Below are 23,236 nucleotides of genomic sequence, written 5' to 3'. Positions count from 1 at the left end.
TATCAACAGTCTCAACAGTGTACCTTGGTATAACTACACTATACTCGTATACTCGTACACACACAAAGTAGGCACGCTCAGCCTCACGATGATCCCTCGCACTCTTTCCTCTTTCTCTCTTCTCTCTTCTCTTTTCTCTTTTCTCTTTCTCTTTTTTCCCTTCTTTCCTCCTCAGCCACTGGCCACAATTCTCCCCCTTGGCCCTATAATCCACCAGGCCTTTCCCATTCGGATCTGTCCTTGTGTCCTGCTGTTTCTGCCGAGCTGACACTTTTCCCCCCTTCGTATTCTCTCTCTCAGCCTTGTCCTCCTCCCCCCCCTCCACCTCCACCTCTCTCCTCCTCCCCTTGTTCCCCCATTTCTTTTTTTTCTTTTATTCCCCCCCCTCTCCCTCTCCCTCCTCCTCCCCTTTCCTCTTCGCCGCACATGGAATCCATCGGCTCGAGATTCCGGTCAGGCCTTGGCTTCAAGAATAAACGTGATAAACATCAGCCAGCCTCGCCTGTCCCCTCCAACACTGCCCCCTCCACCAACGGTACTTCACCTACTGCGCCCCCATCCCACCGCAGCTCGTCGACTGCGAGTCTGTCAATCAATCAACCACCGTCGCAACAATCTCAACCTCCTCCACAACAACAACAGCGACCACCCAGTTACCCACCTCAACACCAACTCCAACAACACCGTCCAACGAGTCCCATGGTTCCTGGCCAACAACTCACCCAACATCCCGCTCCTCTACCAAACATGCAGCAACAACAGTACCAGCCCGGTATTCCGCAACAAATGAACCCTCCCCCCCGCTTACGGCATGCAACAGCCACAGGGCATGGGTCTCCCCATGGCCCCGGGCGCCGCACAACAATATCGCAACCCCGCCGAGGTCGAGGGTGCCAATCGAGGCAAGTCCCAACTCATTGTTGGTATTGACTTTGGTACTACCTTTTCCGGTGTTGCCTTTGCCTTTGCCACCAACAATGAAGCCCGCGAGGATATCATCACAGAATGGCCCGGCGCCGGTACACACACCAAGCAAAAGGTAAGCCCGCCATCGTTTTCTAACTAGGCCCCCCCGCCTCGCCCCGCCCTCGCCCCGCGCGTTTCTACCCACAGTGATACTTTCTTTATATCATTGTCGCATGGTCGCATGGTCTCGCTTTATGTGTACCTTTTATTGACCTTGCTTTGTATAGATTCCCACCGTCCTCTACTACGACCAATATCAAAAGGTAGTTGGCTGGGGCCCCGATATCGCCGATGCCTTGGCCCCGACAGGATACCCCAAGCCCGGCGTGCAAAAGGTGGAATGGTTCAAGTTGCAGCTGATGCTTTCCGGAAACACCTATATCGATCCCATCAATCTGCCCCCGCTGCCCCCTGGAAAGTCCGAAATCGATGTCGCTGCCGACTACCTCTTCAAACTGCGCCAGGCCATGCGGGCTCAGCTGCAAAAGACCTTGGGTGAGGTTTTCACTCGTGAAGAGCGCAACATTCGATACTATCTCACCGTTCCCGCTATTTGGAACGATGCCGGCAAGGCGGCCACCCGTGCTGCTGCTATTCAAGCAGGCTTCTTGCGCGATGAGAATGATAACCGTCTGACTCTCGTCTCGGAGCCCGAGGCCGCCGCTCTCTTCTGTGCGAAGAGCGGTCTGCTGAATCTGAAGATTGGCGACGCTATCTTGATTGTCGATTGTGGTGGTGGTACCGTTGATTTGATCGCCTACGAGGTGGAAGAAGAATCGCCATTTAGTGTGATGGAATGCACCACCGGATCTGGTGACTCCTGCGGTTCCACGGCGCTGAATCGTAACTTTAGCAACATCTTGCGCGCCAAGATCCGGAAGATGAAGCTGCCGGACGGCTCGCGCATTGCGGGCAAGGTTTACGCCAAGTGTATCATGGATTTCGAGAACCGTATCAAGGCGGACTTCCGCAACAACGGACAAAAATGGGCGGTGGATGTCGGTATTGAGGCTGACTTCCCGGACGCGGGTATCGAGGAAGGCTACATGATGTTCACCAACGAGGAGATTCTCCAATGCTTCGAGCCGGTGGTCAACCGTATTCTGGAGCTGGTTCGTAACCAGATCATCGCCATTCAGGCCCAGAATCGTGTTCTGCAAAACGTTTTGGTTGTTGGTGGATTCGGTGCCTCCGAGTACCTCTTCCAGCAAATCAAATTGCATGTCCCGCCCCAATACAACACCAAGGTTGTGCGCCCCATGGACTCCGTTGCCGCTATCGTCAAGGGTGCGGTCACCGCCGGTATCACCGAACGAGTCATCACTCACCGTGTTGCCCGTCGACATTATCTCATGGCCACCCTTCAGCCATTCAAGGAGGGATACCACCCGGAGCAATATCGTGTTCCCAGTCTCGATGGTCGGGATCGCTGCAAGTACACTCGCCAGATCTTCGTGCAGAAGGGTGAGCGTGTCAAGATCGGCGAGCCCGTCAAGGTCAGCTTCTTCCGGCAGGTGGCCCCCGGTGCTACCCTTATGTACGAGGACGTTCTGTACGCCTGTGATGAGGACGTCTGCCCCGAATATACCAAGGATCCTCGTGAGTGAATCCTTTCGACCCAACTGACTTTGAATCATTCCAAACTAACCCCCTCAAAGGTATCAAGGAAGTTGTCACCCTCACTTCGGACCTGTCTCGCAAGAATCTCGAGACCGACTTCGAGCGCATGGATACTCCCCAGGGTATCTTCTACCGAGTTTACTTCGACATTTACCTCACATTGGACGGAAGTGAATTCAGTGCCGAGTTGGTCTGCCAGAACGAAATCATGGGTCGCTGCCGCGCCAAGTTCCGGTAAACGGCTCGCACCAAAAAACAAAACAAAACAACACACTCTTGCAATACCCCGAAAAAAACTCCCCTCGAGGAAACGCGATTTCACTTCGCAAGTTCCAAGCCGTACATAAATGCTTTCCTCCGCCAGTGCTTATATAAAACATGCCCTACCATGCCATGCCATTGCGCACTGGAGTGGAGCGAGAGATACCCATGGCCTGGCCCAACCCTCCCATTTTGATTTTGATTTTTGATTCCGGGGTGCCCACCCTCTTCCTCTCCCTTCTTTTCTTCCTACTGGGCAGCTCTGCACCGTACCGCGCCGCACTGCACTGCACTGGAGAATCGGCGTTGATCTGATAACTCGTGTTGCAATTTGCAATCGTTTTCTTTCCATTCCTTGGCTTACATATATGCCCCGCACCGCAGCGTTGGATTTGTGATATCTTCTGGTGGATTGTTTCGTTTCTTCTTTTAATTTTTTTCTTCTTTTGGTCTTCTTAGATACCTCTTACCTTTATTTGATTGAATGAATTATGAGCTGTGGTTGATTGTTGGTTGTTTCGAGTCAGTTTCATGGGTTCGAGTTGTGTAATGAATGGTCCTCGGTGATATTCAACTTATTGTCTGCCTGTTTGCCAGTGTCTATAATCTGTCTGTCATGAAGTGATACCTCCACCTTCTAGTAGTACATACAAGCTCCAGGTTTCACGGACAGCAATCATAAACCAAAGAAAAATTCCACAAATACTAAATTGAAAAGAATAAATCCCATCTTCACGCCAAACAGACCAGTCACGGGCGAAACAACTCCATTATCAAAGACGGAGCCAAAGTCGAGACTGAAATAAACCCAGCAGTTCGGTAGTACTAGTAGCAGTAGCAGTAGTAGATGACAACTTCCCACCCATTCTGCCCACTGGCACTTCATCAGTGGCTTTAGCAGTACTAGTACCCTTAGCCATCGTGACAACCACAGCGTGACACTAGTAAGTCCCCGTCGTAGTCGAATCACTCGAACCAACTTGAAAACACCATATATTTCCCACTGCACCCCAGCGTCGAGACAGCCCGTTCGATTTGATTTTGGACTGACTGCGAAATTATCGGTGCGTATTAGGTATAGGACTTGAATATTTGGGAGAGGACTGTGTTACTTTCAAGTTATTTTGCATGCTACTAGTAGTATCACTCGAATTCAATGGATCAAAAGCGGCAGATCTGGGTAGTCCTAGTACGGGGTATGATATTATTTCTAGCATTTATGAAAGCGCGGGTGGCCATCAGGGGCCAGGTAGTGCCGGTGAGTCCACAGTTCAGTGTGTGAAATTTGAGATGATTTGGATTTTATTGAATAGATACATTTTGAATTGGGGGTCATGTCATCAAGATCTCGAACCGGAGTAAAGCATACAGATAATTCAATGCTTAGGTCTCCAGGTTGATACTGCGTCCGAATCGCGCATACAAGGCAACCTTGAGTTGCTGCATTTCCTCACGGATCTCACCCATGGAATCCTCAAGCTTGGAGACGTCGGTGTCAATCTGCTCTGTGGATGTGGTGAGCATGGACTGGGCATCTGCGAGGGGAAGCTGGAAGAAGGAGTCTCCGATTTTGTAGCTGTTTTATAGTTAGAATTGACTCTTTACCTGACTGGTAGCTTGGTGCTGCATGTCCCTTGGACAGAGACGAGGGGAGATGGAATGGAATGAAGGAGGACTCACGGGACGAGTTCATCTTCATCGGCTAGCTCGAGTTCCATGGAGATTTCCTCCAGGTCTTCCTTGTCCTTCTGTCAGGGCATTAGTATTGCTTTCTTCGCGTTCATGGCAATTCCAAACATGGAAACCCAATCGCTTCTCTGGATATTGGCGGGGTTGCGGGTCATACCTGCTTAGCCTTGAGCTGCTCCTCCAGTGTGGCTTCACGCTGGTGCAATCGGCTGAATCGATTGATCTTCTCTTGATCCTCACGGCGGACTTCATTCTCGTCGCTGCCACCTAGGCCTTCTTCCTCTCGCGAGAGCTGTGTGAGTTCGGAGTTAGTGGGATGTGGTGTTGTGAGAGGTTGAAAGGCATTGGTGCGTGGTGAGTGGGAGGAGAAGGGGCATCAGAATCAGGTATAGAGAGAGAGATCAGGTGAAGGTTTAGATACTTACCATGCGAGGTTGCATCATCTTGAAGTGTAATGGGAGTGTCAACACCGAAAGGAGAGTTGATGGAAAGTTCGTCGGTTGACGCAGTTGGTCCGTGCGCAGGCGGAGGGGCAGAGAAGTGGGAGTGGAAGTATGACTGTGGTAGTTTAGTATAACTATAGCTATAGCTATGGGATAATCATAGGTATATCTTATGGCTATACTTACTTATAGCTATATCTAGGTAGAATACTCCTTGGTAGACGGATATTAATTATTTCAGTATTTTGTGAGTAGAGTAGACGTGCAGTAATGTACTGACTAGTAGATGCCATCACCCACAAATAGCTCTACTTTCTAACTACCATTTGAATAGATTTGAGCTAAAAGTAAATAACTAGAATTAACTATACTTACTACTCACTAACAGTATACTACAATCATACCAAGTGTGGAGAGCAGTGTCCTATAGTACTGCTAGTACTAGTACTACCAGGCAGTCGCAATGGCAATCCGCGCCGGAGAAACGAAAGACCTCCGCACGCCGTCATCGCTTCGTCTCACTCCAACTCAGCCCCATCACTGTGGAACGAGTACACCAGCCATCGAGCAGAGCTATCACATTCTTCCTGCTCTGTTCCCCTGATCCGAGCTGGTCAGCCCAACCTTTAGCTTCAGCCTCACCTTCAGCTTCAGCTCCACCTCCCACTCTACCTCCCACCTCCACTTCCACTTCCGTCGCGAGTCCGAGTCCGGGTCCGCCTCCGTGACTCCAACCTCCAGCGCACACCTCCTCCCCCCGACATACACCCCAGCCCTCCATCATGCGAATACAATCCAGCAAAACACCTATTCTTCTCTCCGCGCTGTCCGCCAGCTTCGCGACCGCGCTCACCTTCGATTGCGCCCAAATCAAGGTCAACGATTACAAATACGATCTCAGTGGCTTGGGCGGCGTGCACGAGATCTACCACCTCAACAAGACCGAAGAGTACTCTACGAATACAACCTATGTCCTCGACATCTGTGCCCCGCTAGGCAAAGCTTCCAAACGCCCGAATGGAGCTGGCAGCTGCGAGTACTCTAAAAACAGTACGTCTGGCTCTGACCCTGACCCTGACCCTGATTCTCACCCTCACCCCCATCTGCAAAGCTCTCCTCTCTGCCCATCAGGCACCGACTAACTAACACTCCCTCCACCTAGTTTGCGGCTTCGAAGACCTAAAACCATCCGATGGCAACGGCGACCAGAAATTCGGGTTCCCGATCGCGGGACTCGATCCGATGGGCGGCGGATCTAAGGATCCGCAGTTCACGCGACTCAGCGAGATCGAGGGCTCTGAGACCGAGGGTCTACGCCTGAAGATCTCCGGTGGCTCCTGGAAGGGCGAGCACAATGATCAAAAGGCCAAGGATGCGGCCGCCGTGATTGATTTCCAGTGTGATCCGGACCGGTCTGGGTTGGAGGGTCTCAGTACCAAGGAGGCACAGCCGGAGGATGAGGAGAGTGAGAAAAGACGACGGGCGGAGGATGGCGAGGGCGAGGGTGATGGGAAGAAGACCTCCGACCAAAGTCTTCAGTACAAGAGCTTTGCTCCGAATGAGGATGGCCTTTACGTGCTTAAGCTTGAGTGGCGCACACGCTATGCTTGTGATGAGTACCAGAGGGGCAAGGAAGCTAGCTCCAATAATCATTGGGGATTCTTTACGTGGATGATTATCATGTGAGTGTTTGAAGTGACGAAACCCTTCGCCGTGAGACCGACAAAGACTAACCACCCCCATCTCTTCCAGTGTCTTCCTCTGTGTCGCGGCATACCTCATCTTCGGCTCCTGGCTCAACTACAACCGCTTCGGCGCACGGGGCTGGGACCTCCTCCCTCACGGCGATGCGATTCGCGACGTGCCATACCTCTTCAAAGACTGGGGCCGTCGAGTCGTTGACACCCTGCAAGGCTCCGGAACGAGGGGAGGATACAGTGCGGTGTAAGTAGGACCGCAGCATAGCTTTCTTCTGTACGATGAGAGAGGGAATTGGCAGACCTCTGCACTCTTTGCAATCTGCTCTGCAATTTTGTATGGCTTCGGCCGGGTTTTGTAGCTTATGTGGCTGATGGGGGTTGATTCACCATGGGTACCACGGTAGGCGCTAGATGTGAGTTATAGCAACAATGTGATTATACGTGATTGGAATTTAGCTGTTATAATATGCGAGTGCTATTATCTTGTGTTTGTTCAAGTTTAAGGACACTGGCAGGCTGCCCAGATGGTGGCAGGTCTGAAGTTGCTGTTGATATAACGGATGATATGCTAAAGCTTGTGAAAGGTACCGAAAAAGCAAGTCCCCCACCTGGGTACCTAGGTAGGGTTCGAATGGAAGACTGCCAGTCAGCCAGGAGACAGCAATGAGCTAGCCATTGGCTCGGGGTCTCTGTGGATTGAGGTTGATTTGTAGGATGATACCAAGTACCCATTCAGGATTGCATTAGGCTTACGAGGTTAGTAGCACGTTCGCACTGCGATGAGCCTGCACACCCCGGAAATCTCGCCATCGCCTGGGGTCCAACTGCCCGGGGGCTCTTCAATTTTAGTGCTGGAATGGAGATGGATTCTTCAGTGGAGCCATTCGACACTTTGTATAGGTGTTACTTTTAAGAATACAATGTTGTGTGGTGGATAAGTCAGGTATCAATTCAGTCTGGAATACAAGACATACGAGACCGGGAGATCAGATCTCGATCCCCGCAAAACAACGCACAAAAGCACGACATCGAAGTAAAGTAAAGTCGGTGAGCGATGAAACAGAGACAAATGGACCAATCATAGCAAAGAGAAGCGTAGACGGACGAGTGATCGGGGCGAATGATCGCGTCATCGAGACTAAATCGTTCTCATGGGGGAATCGGGAATTGCGAAAGCACATCATTGAACAACGGAGTACGGAGTCCGGAGCACCAGGGAGCATTCTTCCTCCTTGCTCTCTCCCTTCTCCCTTCTCCTTCTCCTTCTCCTTCTCCTTCTCCTTCTCCTTCTCCTCTCCTCTTCTTCGCCTCCTCCACCTCTTCTCTCTCCTCATGGTATACTTCATATACCAATGGTACAACAAGGTCAACCCAGTTAAACCTTGACGGCGAACTGCTTCATATACAGATAGTCCTCCATGTTGGCATCAACGGTCTGGCGGATCATAGCCGCAGCTTCCGGCCCATACTTCTTGCGCCAGTCCTCATCGAACTGCTCCTCAGTCTTGCGAGCATGTTTCTGCAACACGTTAGCCCAATCCATCCCATCCTGAACTCCCCTTCCCTCCCTTGGAAAGAGAATCTTGAACTTACATGAGTTCTCGCAACCAGACTAGTCGACTCGATAGCATCATTGTGAAAACCACGCCACTTCTCAAATGCATCACAAGCAACCTTATAATCCTCCGGGGTATCCCAAATCAACATGTCAGGCGTATAAGGCAAGCCGACACTATTGCAGAACGCCTCGATAGTCGCAGCCGGTGCATCGAGCATATCATCCGCATCAATGACACAGATCTCATCAGTGGTCTTCTTAAACTTGGACTCATCTTCAACGCTGAGATCAGACCTCGTCGCCACCCTAGGTCCAACAAGTCCCTCCCTCCGAAGATAATCGAAGTGCCGGCGCAACTCGTCGTACCCAGCTTCCAGCGGCGAGTAATTATAGAAGCCCGTCACTTTATCCAGCGGGGGAATCGTGCAACGGAAATACGAGGGGACACTGAAGTGCGGGTCGCGGATTAGGAAAGCCCAGTGGAAACGCTCTTGCAGGGCTCGAGGCATGACGGTTGGGTTGCCTGTCTCTGCAGGCGTGTCGTACGGGTACGGTCGGACGGAGCCGTGGCCGTTGGTGTGGCCATTGCTGTGTCCATTGCTGTGTCCATTGCTGTATCCGTTGGTGTGCCCGTTTGTGGCAGTGCCATTGGTGCCGTTGGTGACGCCGTTGGTGCTGCCGTTGCTCACCGCGCCGTTGGTGTCGGGTGTGACACCGTTGGTCGCGGTGTGGCCGTTGGCGTGGGCGTGTCCGTTGACATCGCCGTTCACGCCGTTGGCCTGGACCTCGCCGTTGGTTCCGTTGGTGCCGACGCCGCGCTTGATGCGGTGCAGGGACGGGGCCACACTGGCGGGGAGGTCATTTGGTGGGAGGAGGTAGTGGTCGATGTCCTTGATGAAGATTCTCTTGCCCTGCATACAGGTAAGTATTTCGTCCCGGCAGATTTTTCTTGACGTGTGACAGGTGCGAGATCCTGTTGCCAGGTTCTCGGCTCTGTGCTACAGATACAATGGCTCTGAGGCCAGTGGATGTGACGAAGGGTCCCCCAGATGGGGCGTTTGAGGGGGATCTCATCCGTGAAGGATCGAGGTCAAATCAAAATGACAAAAGGAAAGAACGAAGAAAGCAGGAAAATTCAGGGAAGAAAGGATCGGACCTCGGATGCTTCTCGTTCAATTCTCTCCAACACGGTGAGATATGTCGACTGGCTGAAGCCGCTGTCCACGCGAGCTTGTTCGTCGTCTTCGAAACGGTCGGAGAGACGCTCCGGGCCATAGTAGAAGGCGTCACCAAACGGCTCATGGATACACTGGATGGTGGAGCGTTGAGTCATGAAGACCTGTAGATGGCAGTCAGCACTGAACAGCGTAGATGTAGGTGGCGTAGATGCAGCCATTTGGTGAATCGCACCAAATGGCTACAAATCATCCAGTCTGAGAATCATAAATGAAAGACGAAAATTTCAAACATACTCGCTCAAAAGCCGTAGAGCAAGCACGAGGGTGCGTTGCCACGAAGATCGGTTTAGTAGACATGATGATGGGGTATCCAAAAAGTTGAATGGATAAATATTATGAATATAGTGATTCTTGATGGGTTCTCAGCAATTTCGAATAAATGCAGAGAGCAGAGAAGAAGCCTGGGTGAAAATCAGGGCGAAAGGCAAAGTGGAATAAACTCGTGGAGCAGACCGAGCAGCAAATGGCAAGTCCGATGACAGGCAAAAGTCAGCTCTGTGCTCTGTTGGCCACTGTTGGCCTGTACCGAGTACTCGGGAGTAAAAAAGATAATCCTCGATCGGCACAAAATAAAGTCAGGCCGAGACAGCCGAGTGCCTGAGTGTAGCGTGCAGTGCAGCAGCAAATACAAGGTCGTGGTGATGATTACAATCTGGGGGGCGATGGCGTGAGAGGATCAGGGTTGAGTTTTATAGCCAGGGCTCCAGTAGGTACTAAACTAGGTCCAACCTCTTAGGAATTTCCACTCCTAATTTCCACTCCTAATGGAAATAAATGGGTTCAGACACTTGTGGTCAACTCAAACTCAGTCTGGATAAGCTCGGGCTATCCTACCGGGTTTTCCCAACGACCTCGGGTGGACACAGCCTTGTTGCCACAGATCGTTCCATCTCGCCCGTGGAAACTGGAACTGGAACTGTGTTTGTTCTACACCTATCAGATCTCTACGGATGCTTTACACTACGTACCAGGATAGCAGGCACTGGGAATACCAGCCTACCTTAACACTTCAAGATGAGGGGAAAAATTGAGATCTACATGGTCTAGCACCTTGTCCTGTCACGATGGTGTACAGTAGTGTGTGGCAGGTTGTAGAATAATGCCGCACTTTGCAGTGAGCCAGTGACCATATATACGGAGTATGTATACTGCACAACAAGAATTATCATGGTCATGGTCGCAGGAGTTTGGTCCAGAACAAAGTCACAGGCAAATCAACGACCAGACAATTCTCGCCCCTCTCTCCGCCGGCCCCGCCACAGGAACCTTCCGTTGCTATTTCCTGCGCCATATCCGCGTCTCACCTTGCTCATTGCTCGCAGTGGCCCCAGCAAAAAGAGAGGGGAGTGGGAAAAAAAACCTTTGACTGGCTGCTGCGCTGCCTGGTCGTATCCAATCGCAGCCCCACTAAAGTGGGTGGTGGGCGCTCGATTCAAGCGATCCTCCGTCCTGGATGCGCCGAGGGATGGAGCCCTCCTCCCGCGACGGTCTCCACGATGTCTGGGCTTTTGTGCCCATAGGGTGGATTTTTGGGGAATTTTTGGCCATCCGGTAAAATCCCGAGTGTGAGCTGAGGGTGGAGTATGTAGGACCGAGGACGGAAACTACTGCTGCGGGCATTGCAAGTCCGAGTCCTTTTATTTTCTCTCTGTCTGTGGCCTAAGGTTCGCTTTGCTTTGCAGGCAGCTCGGCTGAAGATTCCAAGCCCTCGAGCAGTACAACATACTCCGTCAAAACGAGGTCTGATCCCGTTTACTCGTATTTTTGCATGTTGGACGGTCGTATTGACGTCATGTCCAATGTTTTTTTTCGCCGCTTATCGTGGATATCGCGATATATCTTTAGGGTCCCATCAAGATGGCAGGGGATCTCGTACTTCGTACCGTACGACCAGGATAAATAGAATAAGTTCAGCCACCAGCGCAGAGGCTGCAGATTGTTGTTGATTTCGGTTTCTCGGTAGTTACCATCGGGTTGGCTAGGGTTACAGAGTATTCCTCCATGGAAGGCTGGGCTTGAGAGTCTATTGACTCGATCGTAGAAAGAGGGGTTAATTGTTCCGTTCCTAGGCTGGCGTCAGCGGCACTGCGTCATGATCAAATCAAGACTTACCACTTCATTTTCTGGATCTGACCTCGTCAAGTGGACTCGACACCCTCCACACGAGGGATACACTTTTGGCTGTCATCCCACCAATGGAAGGTAATGGATTCACTGGACTGGATTGAAGGGGAATCTTCTTCCATGAAAGCAATTGTCTTCTTTGGGTTGATCATGTGACATGAGGGGACTGGGATTGTGTGGCTGTGTCAGAAACGTGACTGACCAAGTGTGGCTAGTGATAAGGCTGTTTGCAGCGTATCACGTGACTGGCAGATCACTCGCGAAATAAGGTGATGCTTCGAGAAGGCGGTGGAAGCACCTCGTGAGCGCGGGTGTCGTCATGGACTGGCTGGCTGTTTCGGATTGGCAGCCCAAGAGTATATTATCTTCAACTTGGTGGGCTGATCACTTTCACCTTTCACCACTTGACTTGACTTGCACATACATAAAGCATACACTGCAATTTACAGTTACTCACTACTCTGCAACGCACTACACTACGAACTGATCTTCCACTACTACTCCGTTCAACATGAACGGCGCTCAATTCACAGATCGGGCAAACAAGGCCTTGCTGGACGCCAGCGCTTTGGCCGAGCAATATGCCCATTCGCAAATCCTACCCCTCCATCTGGCGGTCACTCTTCTCAACCCGACTCCAGATGAATCCCAAGATCAACAGCCCGTGGGCCACTCCTCCCACGAATCCGCCTCTACCCCGCTATTCCGCCAGGTCATCGAACGCGCTCATGGTGACCCTCAGCTGCTCGATCGGTCACTAATGAAGCTGTTGGTTCGTCTACCCAGCCAAGACCCACCCCCCGAGACTGTCGCCGTCTCTCCACAGCTCGCAAAGGTTCTCCGATCGGCTGCCGACCTGTCCAAGACCCAAAAGGACAGCTTCGTCGCGGTTGACCACTTGATTCAAACCGTTGTACAGGATTCCCAGGTCGAGCGTGCCTTGCGCGACTCCAATGTCCCCAATCTGAAATTGATCGACAGTGCTGTGCAGCAAATCCGTGGATCCCGGCGCGTCGACTCCAAGACCGCCGATTCCGAGAGCGAAAATGAGAACCTCAAAAAGTTCACCATTGACATGACTTCTCTCGCTCGTGAGGGTAAGATCGACCCCGTCATTGGTCGTGAGGAGGAGATCCGCCGTGTCATTCGAATCCTCAGTCGCCGAACAAAGAACAACCCTGTCCTCATTGGTGAACCCGGTGTCGGTAAGACCACCATTGTAGAGGGTCTGGCCCGCCGAATCGTCAATGCCGATATCCCCGCCAACCTGGCCCAATGCAGACTCCTGTCTCTCGATGTCGGCTCCCTCGTTGCCGGCAGCAAATACCGCGGCGAGTTTGAAGAGCGCATGAAGGGCGTCCTCAAAGAAATCGAGGACTCCAAGGACACCATCGTTCTCTTTGTCGATGAGATCCACCTTTTGATGGGCGCTGGATCCAGCGGCGAGGGCGGTATGGATGCAGCCAATCTCCTTAAGCCTATGCTGGCTAGAGGCCAACTGCATTGTATCGGCGCGACCACTCTGACTGAGTACCGCAAGTACATTGAGAAAGACCAGGCTTTCGAGCGCCGATTCCAACAGGTTCTTGTCAAAGAGCCATCGGTGTCCGAAACCATCTCTATTCTGCGTGGTCTGAAAGAGAAGTACGAAGTCCACCACGGTGTCAACATTATGGATGGTGCCATCGTTACAGCGGCTACCCTGGCTTCTCGTTACCTCACAGCCCGCCGTCTTCCCGACTCGGCAGTTGACCTCATTGATGAGGCTGCAGCAGCGGTTCGAGTCACCCGTGAATCCGAGCCCGAAGCCCTTGATACCCTCGACCGAAAGCTCCGCCAACTCCAGATTGAGATCCATGCCTTGGAGCGTGAGAAGGATGACGCTTCCAAAGCTCGACTCGAAATTGCCAAGCAGGAGGCTGCAAACGTTACCGAGGAACTGCGACCCTTGCGCGAGAAGTACGAAAGCGAAAAGAAGCGCAGTAAGGAAGTGCAAGATGCCAAGATCAAGCTCGATTCCCTGAAAGTCAAGCGTGACGAGGCTGAGCGATCCGGCGATACTCAAACTGCTGCCGATCTCGAATATTATGCTATTCCCGAGACCAAGAACCTCATTGAGCGTCTTGAGGCTGATCGAGCCCGAGCTGATGCGGAGCGACATGCTACCGCTGGTGAGGGCGGCGAGGCTCTACTCGCTGATGCAGTTGGACCCGACCAGATCAACGAGATCGTTGGTCGCTGGACTGGTATCCCTGTCACACGACTTCGTACCACCGAGAAGGACAAGCTGCTCAACATGGAGAAGAAGTTGGGTAAGCTTGTGATCGGCCAGAAGGAAGCGGTTGTCTCTGTTTCGAACGCTATCCGATTGCAACGCTCCGGCCTTAGCAATCCGAATGCCCCTCCAAGCTTCCTCTTCTGCGGTCCTTCGGGTACCGGTAAGACTCTACTTACGAAGGCTTTGGCTGAATTCCTCTTCGACGACCCCAAGGCCATGATCCGATTCGACATGTCTGAATACCAGGAGCGCCACTCACTCAGCCGAATGATCGGTGCTCCTCCCGGCTACGTTGGTCACGATGCCGGCGGCCAGCTGACCGAGAGTCTCCGTCGACGCCCCTTCTCGATTCTCCTCTTCGACGAAGTCGAGAAGGCAGCCAAGGAAGTTCTCACTGTCCTTTTACAACTCATGGACGACGGTCGTATCACTGACGGCCAAGGCCGCATTGTCGATGCCAAGAACTGCATCGTCGTCATGACCTCCAACTTGGGCGCCGAATACCTTGCCCGCCCAACAACCAAAGATGGCTCAATCGACCCGCAAACCCGCGAGATGGTCATGGGCGCACTCCGCAACTACTTCCTGCCGGAATTCCTCAACCGTATCTCCAGCACCGTCATTTTCAATCGTCTCACCCGGAAGGAGATCCGCAAGATCGTCGACCTCCGTCTCAACGAGGTCCAGAAACGCCTCGAGCACAACGGCCGCAATGTCGAAATCTACTGCACCGATGAAGTCAAGGATTACCTCGGGGAGGCGGGTTACTCGCCAGCTTATGGTGCCCGACCCTTGCAGCGTCTCATCGAGCGCGAAGTCCTCAATCGCCTTGCTGTTCTTATCCTCCGTGGCAGTATCCGGGATGGCGAGCAGGCTCGTGTTGTCCTTCGCAATGGCCACCTGGACGTCTTGCCTAATCACCATACTCCCACCGATAGTGACGGAGATGAATCCATGACTGATTCTGACTCTGACTCATCTGCCGCTGATATGGAGGATGACACTGGTAACATGGATCTCTATGATGAGTAGAGATCGGATCATGTCTTTTGACTCGGTCTCGACCTCTTACCATCTAAAGACATTGCATATAACGAAAAGTCTTTTCTTGTCTACAACTATCATGATTATCACGAAGTGAAGGTGCTCTTATGTTTCATACTATCTAATTTCTTTACTTGTTTGCTTATTTCCCTTTCCTTTAGCTTGTTTCTCTTTGGGGAGGCTGGCTGATTTGAGCCTTTCAAGACACTACTAATGTATGGCGTAAAATATTTTCCAAATATTATTTTAAATCTCTATTTCAAACCTTGAAATTTCCAAACTACCTCATCGTAGAAAACTTAACTTGTAACTTGTAACAAGACTTTATGACTAACCCATCCGAGAATACGTGCAAAAGATGCCGAAAAAGTCCGCTTTTGGCGATATTGTTTAAAGCAAAATCCATTCTACAGAAGCGTTGCCATATCTGTGAGACTCAACTTGTCCACCCTTTGTTTAGAACAAACGAACTCTCGAGGCAACCAATCCTGAACATTCCCTTCGGGTATCCCTGGACATTCCAGAAATCCGCCTTCTTCGTCCCCAATAATCATCATGCCCACGGCAACACCCGACAACCACGCCATAACCATCCCCTCTCCTTGAAATCCCGCTGAAATCCACTCCGCAGCTTCCTTGTTATCGTCTTTTTCTGACGGGAATTCTAGTTTCCGTTGGGTGAGACCATCCTCCAGCTTCCCAACAAAAGGTAAAAGATCTGGCGTAAACCCCATACACCCAGTCCACGCTTGCTTCGCCCTGGGAGCTTCATCGACCCCCCAAATATTGGTACCGAAGATCGTGGGCATCAGGCCATTCAGATACGCAAGAACAGGATAACTGATTTGATCATCTCTCCAGATTCCAAACTCATCTATTCCCTTATCCTGTGACTGAATTACTCCACCGCCGACCATAAGCTCGCCTTCACCGGGTCGTTGGCTGATGTAGTCGAAGCCACGCTTGTGATGAAAACACCATGATCTAGAACCTGCAAGCTTTGCAAAATGCGTTCCTGGACTTTGAGCGGTCATGTGTCCTCGTAATGGGAAGAGCTTTCCTTTTAGCCCTGGGATGAGATTCGCTGCAAATGCGTCCGTGGCATGCACAACATGGGTTGCATTGATGTTTCCGCGCGGTGTGGTGACCACGAAGGGCCGGCCAGAGTCTTTGGAGTCAATTCGTATATCAGTCGCGAGAGTTTTAGTCTCGATAGAAAAGTCGGAAGGAAATGATGCAAGAAGAGATGCGTAGAGAGCGGTAATGAAGCGATATGGCGAAAGAGCTGCTGCACGATACGACATAATTCCATAGCAGTGCTGAGGATCAACATTATATTGCTAAACGCTTTTAGTATGTGATTGGAAGAGGAAGGGGGTGCGACTTACCTCACAACCACTCGAACCATCATGAACCACAATGTCTTCAGCCGCGTCGGGAAAATCGTCCCTTAATTCTTGCACCATCAGCTTCGCCTCATTCCATACTTTCTCGTCGGTAAATATATCCACTGTTTCAACATCCTTCGCCTCTGCAGAATCCAAGCCCATCTGCTGTATCATATCAAGTAAGATGGGCATATGTCGCCTCTGAAATTGCAATATTTTCTTTGCGCTATCGATTCCATATCTCGACTTTAGAGAAGAATATTCCAAATACGCAGCGCATTTGATATGTCCTCCGTTTCTTCCGGTTGCACCACTGCACGTTTCCCTGGCTTCGATCATGACTATCCTTAGGGGCTGCTTAGCTTTCCCTTGATTCTGGACTCCATTGAGAATCGAGTATGCCACACTGGCACCGGATATCCCTGACCCAATAATGACAATGTCAGCGGTCTCTGGGAGATTCTCAGATTGCATGTTCACCAGTTCCGGGAATACTGGGTCATTTTGCCAAAATGAGGAGGTGGGGTTTGTCACTGGGAATGTTACGGCGGAGACCCGAGAGACGAGATCGTCAAAACATTGTTTCGTTGTGAGTATCTCGGATATGAGTGCTCGTATCTTGAAAGCCTCATCGTATACTTTAGAAAGTACTTTGCCCATGGTCAGATGGATGCTGGAGGAGTGTGAGGAAGGTCAATGTTCTGAGAAGTTAAAACGATCTCGGGAGCGGTGGGTCAATGGCGGCAGCCTAGATTAGACCCTGACTTCTTGTCTAAATCCACATTCATGTACGAGTATTTGCGGTCGGAATATCTTGCATGCTAATCTGATATATAGCAAGATAAACTAAGCTCAAGTATCTGGGGTTTGCATGTCATTTTTCTTTATCAAAATCAAAGTGATGACTGAACCGTCAAGCATCTTCACAATCGTTGAGGGGTAACCTTGGAATGGGGATGGATATGCATGGAAATATGTCACGGATAGATGATGCCGATAGTGCAGATGGCGGTGGTTATAGATTGAGAAAAGAAGACAACCTTGAAGTTATTTCGATAAAAGGCACAGCATCGCCTGAGACAGGCTGGCCTCAACATCAATCTCGTTGATGCTGCCGTTGAGCTTGACTGCTAGGATCATATATGGTGCATTTTCTTTGCCCCGTTGGTAATTGATGTATTCAAATACTGCATAACTGACTCGCGTCTGAGAAAAATTTTAGCCATGAGTATACCAACTTTTTGAACCTCGTCCTTGTCAGCTAACTTAAATATGGAGCCTAGAATGGGATTCATCTTACACTTTAAGTAGATACCACATCTTAGATTGTTCCTAATCTATCTTCGCTTCGATTTGCAAGTAAGAAGCTTTCAGTTACTCAGCTTTCAGGCGTTTCAGGCTCGTGAATCGGCAGTCCAAGAGAGTTGTTTTGGAAAAGTCGTTCATCCATGATATTCGACCTCTGTCACTGCTTAGTTACTTTTGCCTTTAGTCCCTGGCCTATACTACGGTCACCTCCAGCTATAACTGCTCATCTTTTGTTACGAAATCACCCAATATTCAACATTTCAGCCCTTTGCAGCCTGAGGGTAAGTTCACTCCGAGTCTCAGCCTCTCAACTCAATAGCTGGCTTAGCGATATATTCAAGTTCGGGCTAGGGTGGTCTATATTGAAATGTTGGAGCCTCATTTATCTAAAGTAACGACACTTCAGGGCTTCAAATTTATTGAATGTAGTCAAGCGGTGAGCGGCTCTTCGATATTTTATGTGCCAGCCGCCCAGGCCTTGGGTACTTAGCGCGAACAGGTGGCTGGCGCTTTACCCGATGGTATCCTTGATAGGTTGGCTTTGGCCAGATGGTCACTATGCCACTACAGAGTGAAAATTCTGATCCTTTGCGCCAGCTACATCTGGCATGTACTGATGCAACTATGCGGAGCTACGCACCCGATAAATACCATCTATTGGATAACTCCTGTCCGCTGAACCGGTTTTCTTTGCAGGTATGAGACGTGGGTGCCCAGTTCACGTAGGGCATGGCACGAAGAAAACCTATTTTATCAAACAGGAGCCGCCTGGTCCTTTCCTCAGTCCTATCAGAGAACGCTCAGTCTATGATTGTATGCACGGCATCACACTCTATTGGGTGCAAAGTCATGTCCATCAGGACGGTGTCGCGTGGCGCGGTGCAGTAGGCTCGGGCCGTCGCGAATAAGAGAATTATCCACTGCAAATCGAGGTATGGCCATGTTTGACAGGGAGGGCCATTTCCCCCGCTTCTTGGGAATTGCGTCTTTTTCAGGGGACCCTGGAGCCCCAAAGGCTTTACCCAATATTTATTTACTTTTATAGATCGAATGCACATTTATGCTTTGAATCTGCATATAAAAATTAAAGTATTGAACATCAAAAGATCTATCACATCTCAAAAGTCCTATGGATCCACAGTTCATCGACTCTCCCAAACTGTTTGATCGTTCACACCATAATCTTGGGTAGTGACAAGGGTGGTTTCCAGTTTTGGGTGCGGGCATCGGTTCATGCAGTGTCATCGGCAAATCAGAGATGCCATACTCTCCAGACTCAGCGCTAGTGGTGCAGCCCCTACCACTAAATTCACGCATGAGCCCGCTGAAAGATCGAGGCTACATATCTTGGGCCCCAAAGCATGTCATTGTCTACGGCTCACCTGCACTCCCGTCGCCCGGGCAAACATACGAACGTGCTCCATAGCGAATCGCCACCCTCTTGTTCCTTCACCGATTCATCTGATAACCCTTGCTCTCCTTCACACCATCGTGAAAATTTTCATGCAACCCCTGCCCTTGACAACCTCACAGCCATACCGACTTTCTTTTCGCTGTGAAGATGGCTTGGGCTTTTTTACTTCCTAGAAATCGGGCTCTGTGTTCATTGTGGAAGGAAGTCTATAAATATTCTCCTCTAGTTCCGGAGAAATGAGATTGTTTGTGAAAATATTCATTCTCGCAAATCCACGAATTCAGGTTCTCACGCCTGGAGCTTTCTTCATTTTCAATCGGGCTTTTTTGACTTCTTCTTGCCTGTGGTCTTCTGCGGAATGAGTCCAGACATCATAATGGGTAACACAGCGAGACCCATTTCAAGTCTCCTCTCCTTTGACGATCCTCATCTCGACATGCAGTCGTTCGTCATCCGGCCGGGATCACCAGAGAGCGTCTGCCGTCAGATTTTGCTCAATCATGGCATACCGCATTTTACCGAGAGCCCTATGGTGGAGCAACATACACCAGCCCAAGGGGTTGGCCAGCTGCATCCCGACTCTTTCGATCTTCGAATCGTGATATATCGCATGGAAGATCACCACAAAATCAAAGAAATTTGGAAAAGAGCATTCTTCGTACAAGAACTCAATTCAATCCCGGGATTCATGGGATTTCTGAAGGAGCGACCAGATGCAGGAAGACTCCCAAGAGCTACCATAAACTATCGCCTTACACAGACGGCATTCTTCGAGAATGATTCAGAATCCACATCCAAGGCCAATGCAACCAAAATCTACATTCAAGTGACCGATTTCGTGGAGGATGTATGGGCCAGATTCGATAGAAATTCGGAGCACCTGGAAGCATCACGGAATTCAGATCGCGAGGTCTCCTTACAGCATCTTGATTCTGTTTTGAAAAGCCTAGCGATGGATTCATGTAAGCTGCGAGAGCACCAGTTCCACAAACAAGCCAAGAGAGATCAGGTTTTCAGGAGCCCCAACGATGCTGCTTGGTATTTCAAGAAATATCTACGGTCTGAAAAGCTCGACCACAGCCATGCTGGACCATCAACAGAACTCTTGATATACTTTTTTCAATCGATCAATATCAATAGTCAAGCCGCGTTGGAGAAATTCTTGGATGGTTTCATTAGAAATCATTTCTCCAAAGACACTCATCGTGAAAATTACTACGAAGTTGCACGAGACTATGAGGGCATCGACTTTGATCTTGGTTTTTATCTCGTCGATGAAATGATGATTGGAAGGAATAATGCGACCATTGAGTGCACTACTACTGAAACAATCACGCCTACCGAAAAGTTAAGGGCAATAATGAGCGCATTCCTGTGGATGAGACTTCTTTATCCAAGTCGGGAATGGCAGAGCAGGCTTCTCAAATTTCCATTTGAGAAAGAGCTTAAAGGTCATCTCCACTGGATGGTGGATATAAAGCAGCAGGAGTCATTAAAGGAAGATCATGAGCTGGCTGGCGCAGATAAGACCCGTATTGATCGGCTGTGGAGATGGCTGAGTCGACATGATCAGCGACCAATAAAATTGGCATTTTTGGTGTCGAATAAACGCATGGCAAGAGATGTGCTTAATGAGATGGATGTTGTTCATCGTTTCATTGAAGAAATCACAGACTCCGCTCAATTGGGCCGCAGATCGTATTGAACAAGGGTAGACGGGTGTTGGATGAGGGAGAGGGACTTAAAAGTTTTGGCATTGTTTTGCTTTATCCTGTTTTTCACTGATTTGGGGGCCAGATTGAGCTGAAGAGGGTTGATTCTGAAATTTGTCATAATCCCTGTTCACTAGCAACTAGTAGCCATCTCATTTCTTCGCTGTAGGTTTGATCACCAATTTTGGCCGAGCCAACTTTTCTCAACTTGTGCTACTTAGTATCAAAACAAAATAGGCGGTGGAATGATCGAAAAATATCAATAGATATGAATCGCTAGATAATTAAAAATCCCCTCATTTCAAAGGTTCATTTCTGTATGAATCGATGTTGAGGCCAAGAATCGATAGGTCACACACCCGAGACGAAACTCTCGTACCATCCCTGGCGCTGAGGACCAATACGAGACCGTGGATACAGTGCGGTCTGGTATGAAGAACCAACCACGGCAGTACTGAATCCAGTCGGTCGAACAAAGGGGAGGCCCAACAAGACGATTGTGTCGTCAAAGAAGAGCCAGAACAAAAGCTTTTTTTTTCAAGCATATCCAACGCAGGTTGGTTAGTATCTGTAGCTGAGAAACAAGTCTTTTTTTGGCCTCAAGGAGCATGTGCAGCATTGAACACCACGACCCAGGCAGATTTACCGCAGATGGAGCCGTTGCCTGGTGGATGATAGATCAAAAAGTACCTTTTCAGGCGGTACATAATCTCCGAGTCAAAGAAATCTCAACCATTCTTGCTCGAGAATAGCGAAGGATATTAAATTCCGCGGGAGCATCTCCAGATCGTCGATATCAATCGATTCTGTTCCATTCACTTTCCATTGGCAGTTCGATCCCGCACAGTAGCAACGGTCCTGCAAGTCGGCGTCTACCCCTGAGACATGTCAGAGATCCAGAGAGCTAGGCGAGTTGAGAATGTTGCCCCTGTTGCCGGCCGGACAGCAAGCCTGAGTAGGTGAGCCATATTTCGGCCTTCCTTTCAATATTCTGTAAATGACTCATTCTCTCACAAACGCAGATGTTGCCACTCATGAGTCTCATGTGGTATCTGAGTCCTTGGAGGACTTGGGTAGGTCCCGTTTCGCAACAATCTGGGAAAAGGAGTTGATTCGCAGCGTCGGAATGGCCGTCGACGCAGATCGTGAGTCCTTCGTGAACAACCTAATGGAGAAAGGTTTCACGTCAGATCAGAATTGGATCAGGGTCCGTCGAATGCTGGTCTTGATGACTTGGATACTGTGTGGAACAACTCGGGGTGCGTGGGAGGGATGGGATGCGGAGAGGATGTGGGAGGAATGCAAGAACAGAATGGAACACCATAAGTCAGGTAAGTAAGTTTCGGAAGGCAGCAAGGAGCTAAGAGAGACAAAGTTCCCTGCCGGTGCTTGCTGCAAGATGTGCGCCCAATGTCATAAGCAAATGTGATCTGACATCTTGACATATAGCCGATTCCTACCAGGACTACCTGATGACTCTCAAATTCGCTTCCCCTCCTCACCGTTGAGCCAGGCCCTATTCGTGATGTTCACCCAGATAGGGCTTTCCTTTCTGCACACCATTTCCGACCCTTTTCAAGAAAAAAACGAGGATTCGGACCAGGGTGAAATATGTACTCTGGCGAAGGGGAGGTGATGATGGAGGGCTGAAAACGACAGCGAGTGGCCAGAGCCTCCCGCCTGCAGCCCTGGAGCGTCGACCGGAACGATTTAGTTGGTTGACAGGCCTGATGAGCATGCATAACTAGTACATTGTACATACAGTATGTATGACGCTGGACTGGGCAAAGGGTGCTTGCGCAAACAAAGCCCGTATGCACAGTACAGGTCGGTTTAAGCTGCGTTGTTATTTTTTCAGGTCCCCCATAATAAAAAGTCAACATCTTTAATTGTTTTACCTGAGAAACTGTAACTTCTACCATTCAGGGGGCCCGTTAAAAGAATGCCGAGGTTAGCGGTGTCTCCTCGGGGATAATTTGTTTGGAATCCCTGAGAGGCTAACTAGCCTGTTTGACCTTGAGCAGGTACCCACGCGCCTTCAATTTGAGAATTTGCGCAAAAAGCAACGTTGGGTCGTATTGCCAGATTCCTTCGCAGATCGGTCCTGCTCCTCAAAGGTATTGGGAAACAATTGTGATTGATTGTAATCGACTAATCACATATCGAACCTTTCCAAAATAGGTTCAGACTAAATGGAAATCGGAATGTGACTTCACGAATCCTTATTGTTTGAAGAAGGGTAATAAACAGCTATGCTTTATCAAGCTGCTAGTGGATAACACCCAATGTGTACTGTAGGTTCTCTATTATTGGATCTATATTACAGAAATATTCGTCTAAAGCTCGTTCCTTTGCTTTGCTCATAGACAATTAGGTGCAGCGTCATGACTCATGAGTACTGGCCTACTAGTTACTCCATAGTACTTTATCCTTTAGCCGTTATGATAATTGATCTAAGCTCTGAGCCTATTTAAGTTCATCACATCGAATGAG

General features: G+C 49.8%; 9 protein-coding genes across 9 annotated transcripts; 5 read left to right on the top strand and 4 right to left on the bottom strand.

The window, feature by feature from the left end:
* Positions 1–811: 811 nt before the first annotated feature.
* Positions 812–2,824, top strand: N7509_011740 (Hsp70 family protein; the record flags this gene model as incomplete). Its single annotated transcript, XM_056636377.1, has 3 exons — positions 812–1,039; positions 1,194–2,565; positions 2,625–2,824. The coding sequence occupies 3 exons, from the start codon at positions 812–814 to the stop codon at positions 2,822–2,824; spliced, it is 1,800 nt and encodes a 599-aa protein (XP_056482407.1).
* A 1,406-nt stretch (positions 2,825–4,230) lies between these two features.
* N7509_011739 (tubulin-binding prefolding complex subunit GIM3) lies at positions 4,231–4,979 on the bottom strand (the record flags this gene model as incomplete). Its single annotated transcript, XM_056636376.1, has 4 exons — positions 4,231–4,423; positions 4,528–4,595; positions 4,694–4,828; positions 4,962–4,979. The coding sequence occupies 4 exons, from the start codon at positions 4,977–4,979 to the stop codon at positions 4,231–4,233; spliced, it is 414 nt and encodes a 137-aa protein (XP_056482406.1).
* A 782-nt stretch (positions 4,980–5,761) lies between these two features.
* On the top strand, positions 5,762–6,927 carry N7509_011738 (autophagy-related protein 27; the record flags this gene model as incomplete). The annotated part of the gene is made up of 3 exons (XM_056636375.1): positions 5,762–6,029; positions 6,142–6,661; positions 6,732–6,927. 3 exons carry the CDS (start codon positions 5,762–5,764, stop codon positions 6,925–6,927), a joined length of 984 nt encoding a protein of 327 aa, XP_056482405.1.
* A 738-nt stretch (positions 6,928–7,665) lies between these two features.
* On the bottom strand, positions 7,666–8,013 carry N7509_011737 (uncharacterized protein; the record flags this gene model as incomplete). Its single annotated transcript, XM_056636374.1, has 1 exon — positions 7,666–8,013. The coding sequence occupies one exon, from the start codon at positions 8,011–8,013 to the stop codon at positions 7,666–7,668; it is 348 nt and encodes a 115-aa protein (XP_056482404.1).
* Positions 8,014–8,054: 41 nt separating this feature from the next.
* Positions 8,055–9,772, bottom strand: N7509_011736 (uncharacterized protein; the record flags this gene model as incomplete). The annotated part of the gene is made up of 4 exons (XM_056636373.1): positions 8,055–8,198; positions 8,273–9,148; positions 9,394–9,576; positions 9,710–9,772. 4 exons carry the CDS (start codon positions 9,770–9,772, stop codon positions 8,055–8,057), a joined length of 1,266 nt encoding a protein of 421 aa, XP_056482403.1.
* Positions 9,773–12,110: 2,338 nt separating this feature from the next.
* Positions 12,111–14,909, top strand: N7509_011735 (ATP-dependent Clp protease ATP-binding subunit; the record flags this gene model as incomplete). The annotated part of the gene is made up of 1 exon (XM_056636372.1): positions 12,111–14,909. One exon carries the CDS (start codon positions 12,111–12,113, stop codon positions 14,907–14,909), a length of 2,799 nt encoding a protein of 932 aa, XP_056482402.1.
* A 419-nt stretch (positions 14,910–15,328) lies between these two features.
* N7509_011734 (NAD(P)/FAD-dependent oxidoreductase) lies at positions 15,329–16,969 on the bottom strand (the record flags this gene model as incomplete). Its single annotated transcript, XM_056636371.1, has 2 exons — positions 15,329–16,261; positions 16,310–16,969. The coding sequence occupies 2 exons, from the start codon at positions 16,967–16,969 to the stop codon at positions 15,329–15,331; spliced, it is 1,593 nt and encodes a 530-aa protein (XP_056482401.1).
* A 2,438-nt stretch (positions 16,970–19,407) lies between these two features.
* Positions 19,408–20,736, top strand: N7509_011733 (uncharacterized protein; the record flags this gene model as incomplete). The annotated part of the gene is made up of 1 exon (XM_056636370.1): positions 19,408–20,736. The coding sequence occupies one exon, from the start codon at positions 19,408–19,410 to the stop codon at positions 20,734–20,736; it is 1,329 nt and encodes a 442-aa protein (XP_056482400.1).
* Positions 20,737–21,628: 892 nt separating this feature from the next.
* On the top strand, positions 21,629–22,251 carry N7509_011732 (uncharacterized protein; the record flags this gene model as incomplete). The annotated part of the gene is made up of 3 exons (XM_056636369.1): positions 21,629–21,698; positions 21,766–22,074; positions 22,193–22,251. The coding sequence occupies 3 exons, from the start codon at positions 21,629–21,631 to the stop codon at positions 22,249–22,251; spliced, it is 438 nt and encodes a 145-aa protein (XP_056482399.1).
* Positions 22,252–23,236: the final 985 nt, after the last annotated feature.

The sequence above is a fragment of the Penicillium cosmopolitanum genome (assembly GCF_028827165.1).
Source record: "Penicillium cosmopolitanum strain IBT 29677 chromosome Unknown utg000011l:1.0-3548175.0:1.0-3550911.0, whole genome shotgun sequence".
Lineage (NCBI taxonomy): Eukaryota > Fungi > Ascomycota > Eurotiomycetes > Eurotiales > Aspergillaceae > Penicillium > Penicillium cosmopolitanum.
The sequence above is the reverse complement of the archived record's forward strand: the minus strand, read 5'-3'. Positions and strand labels throughout refer to the sequence as shown.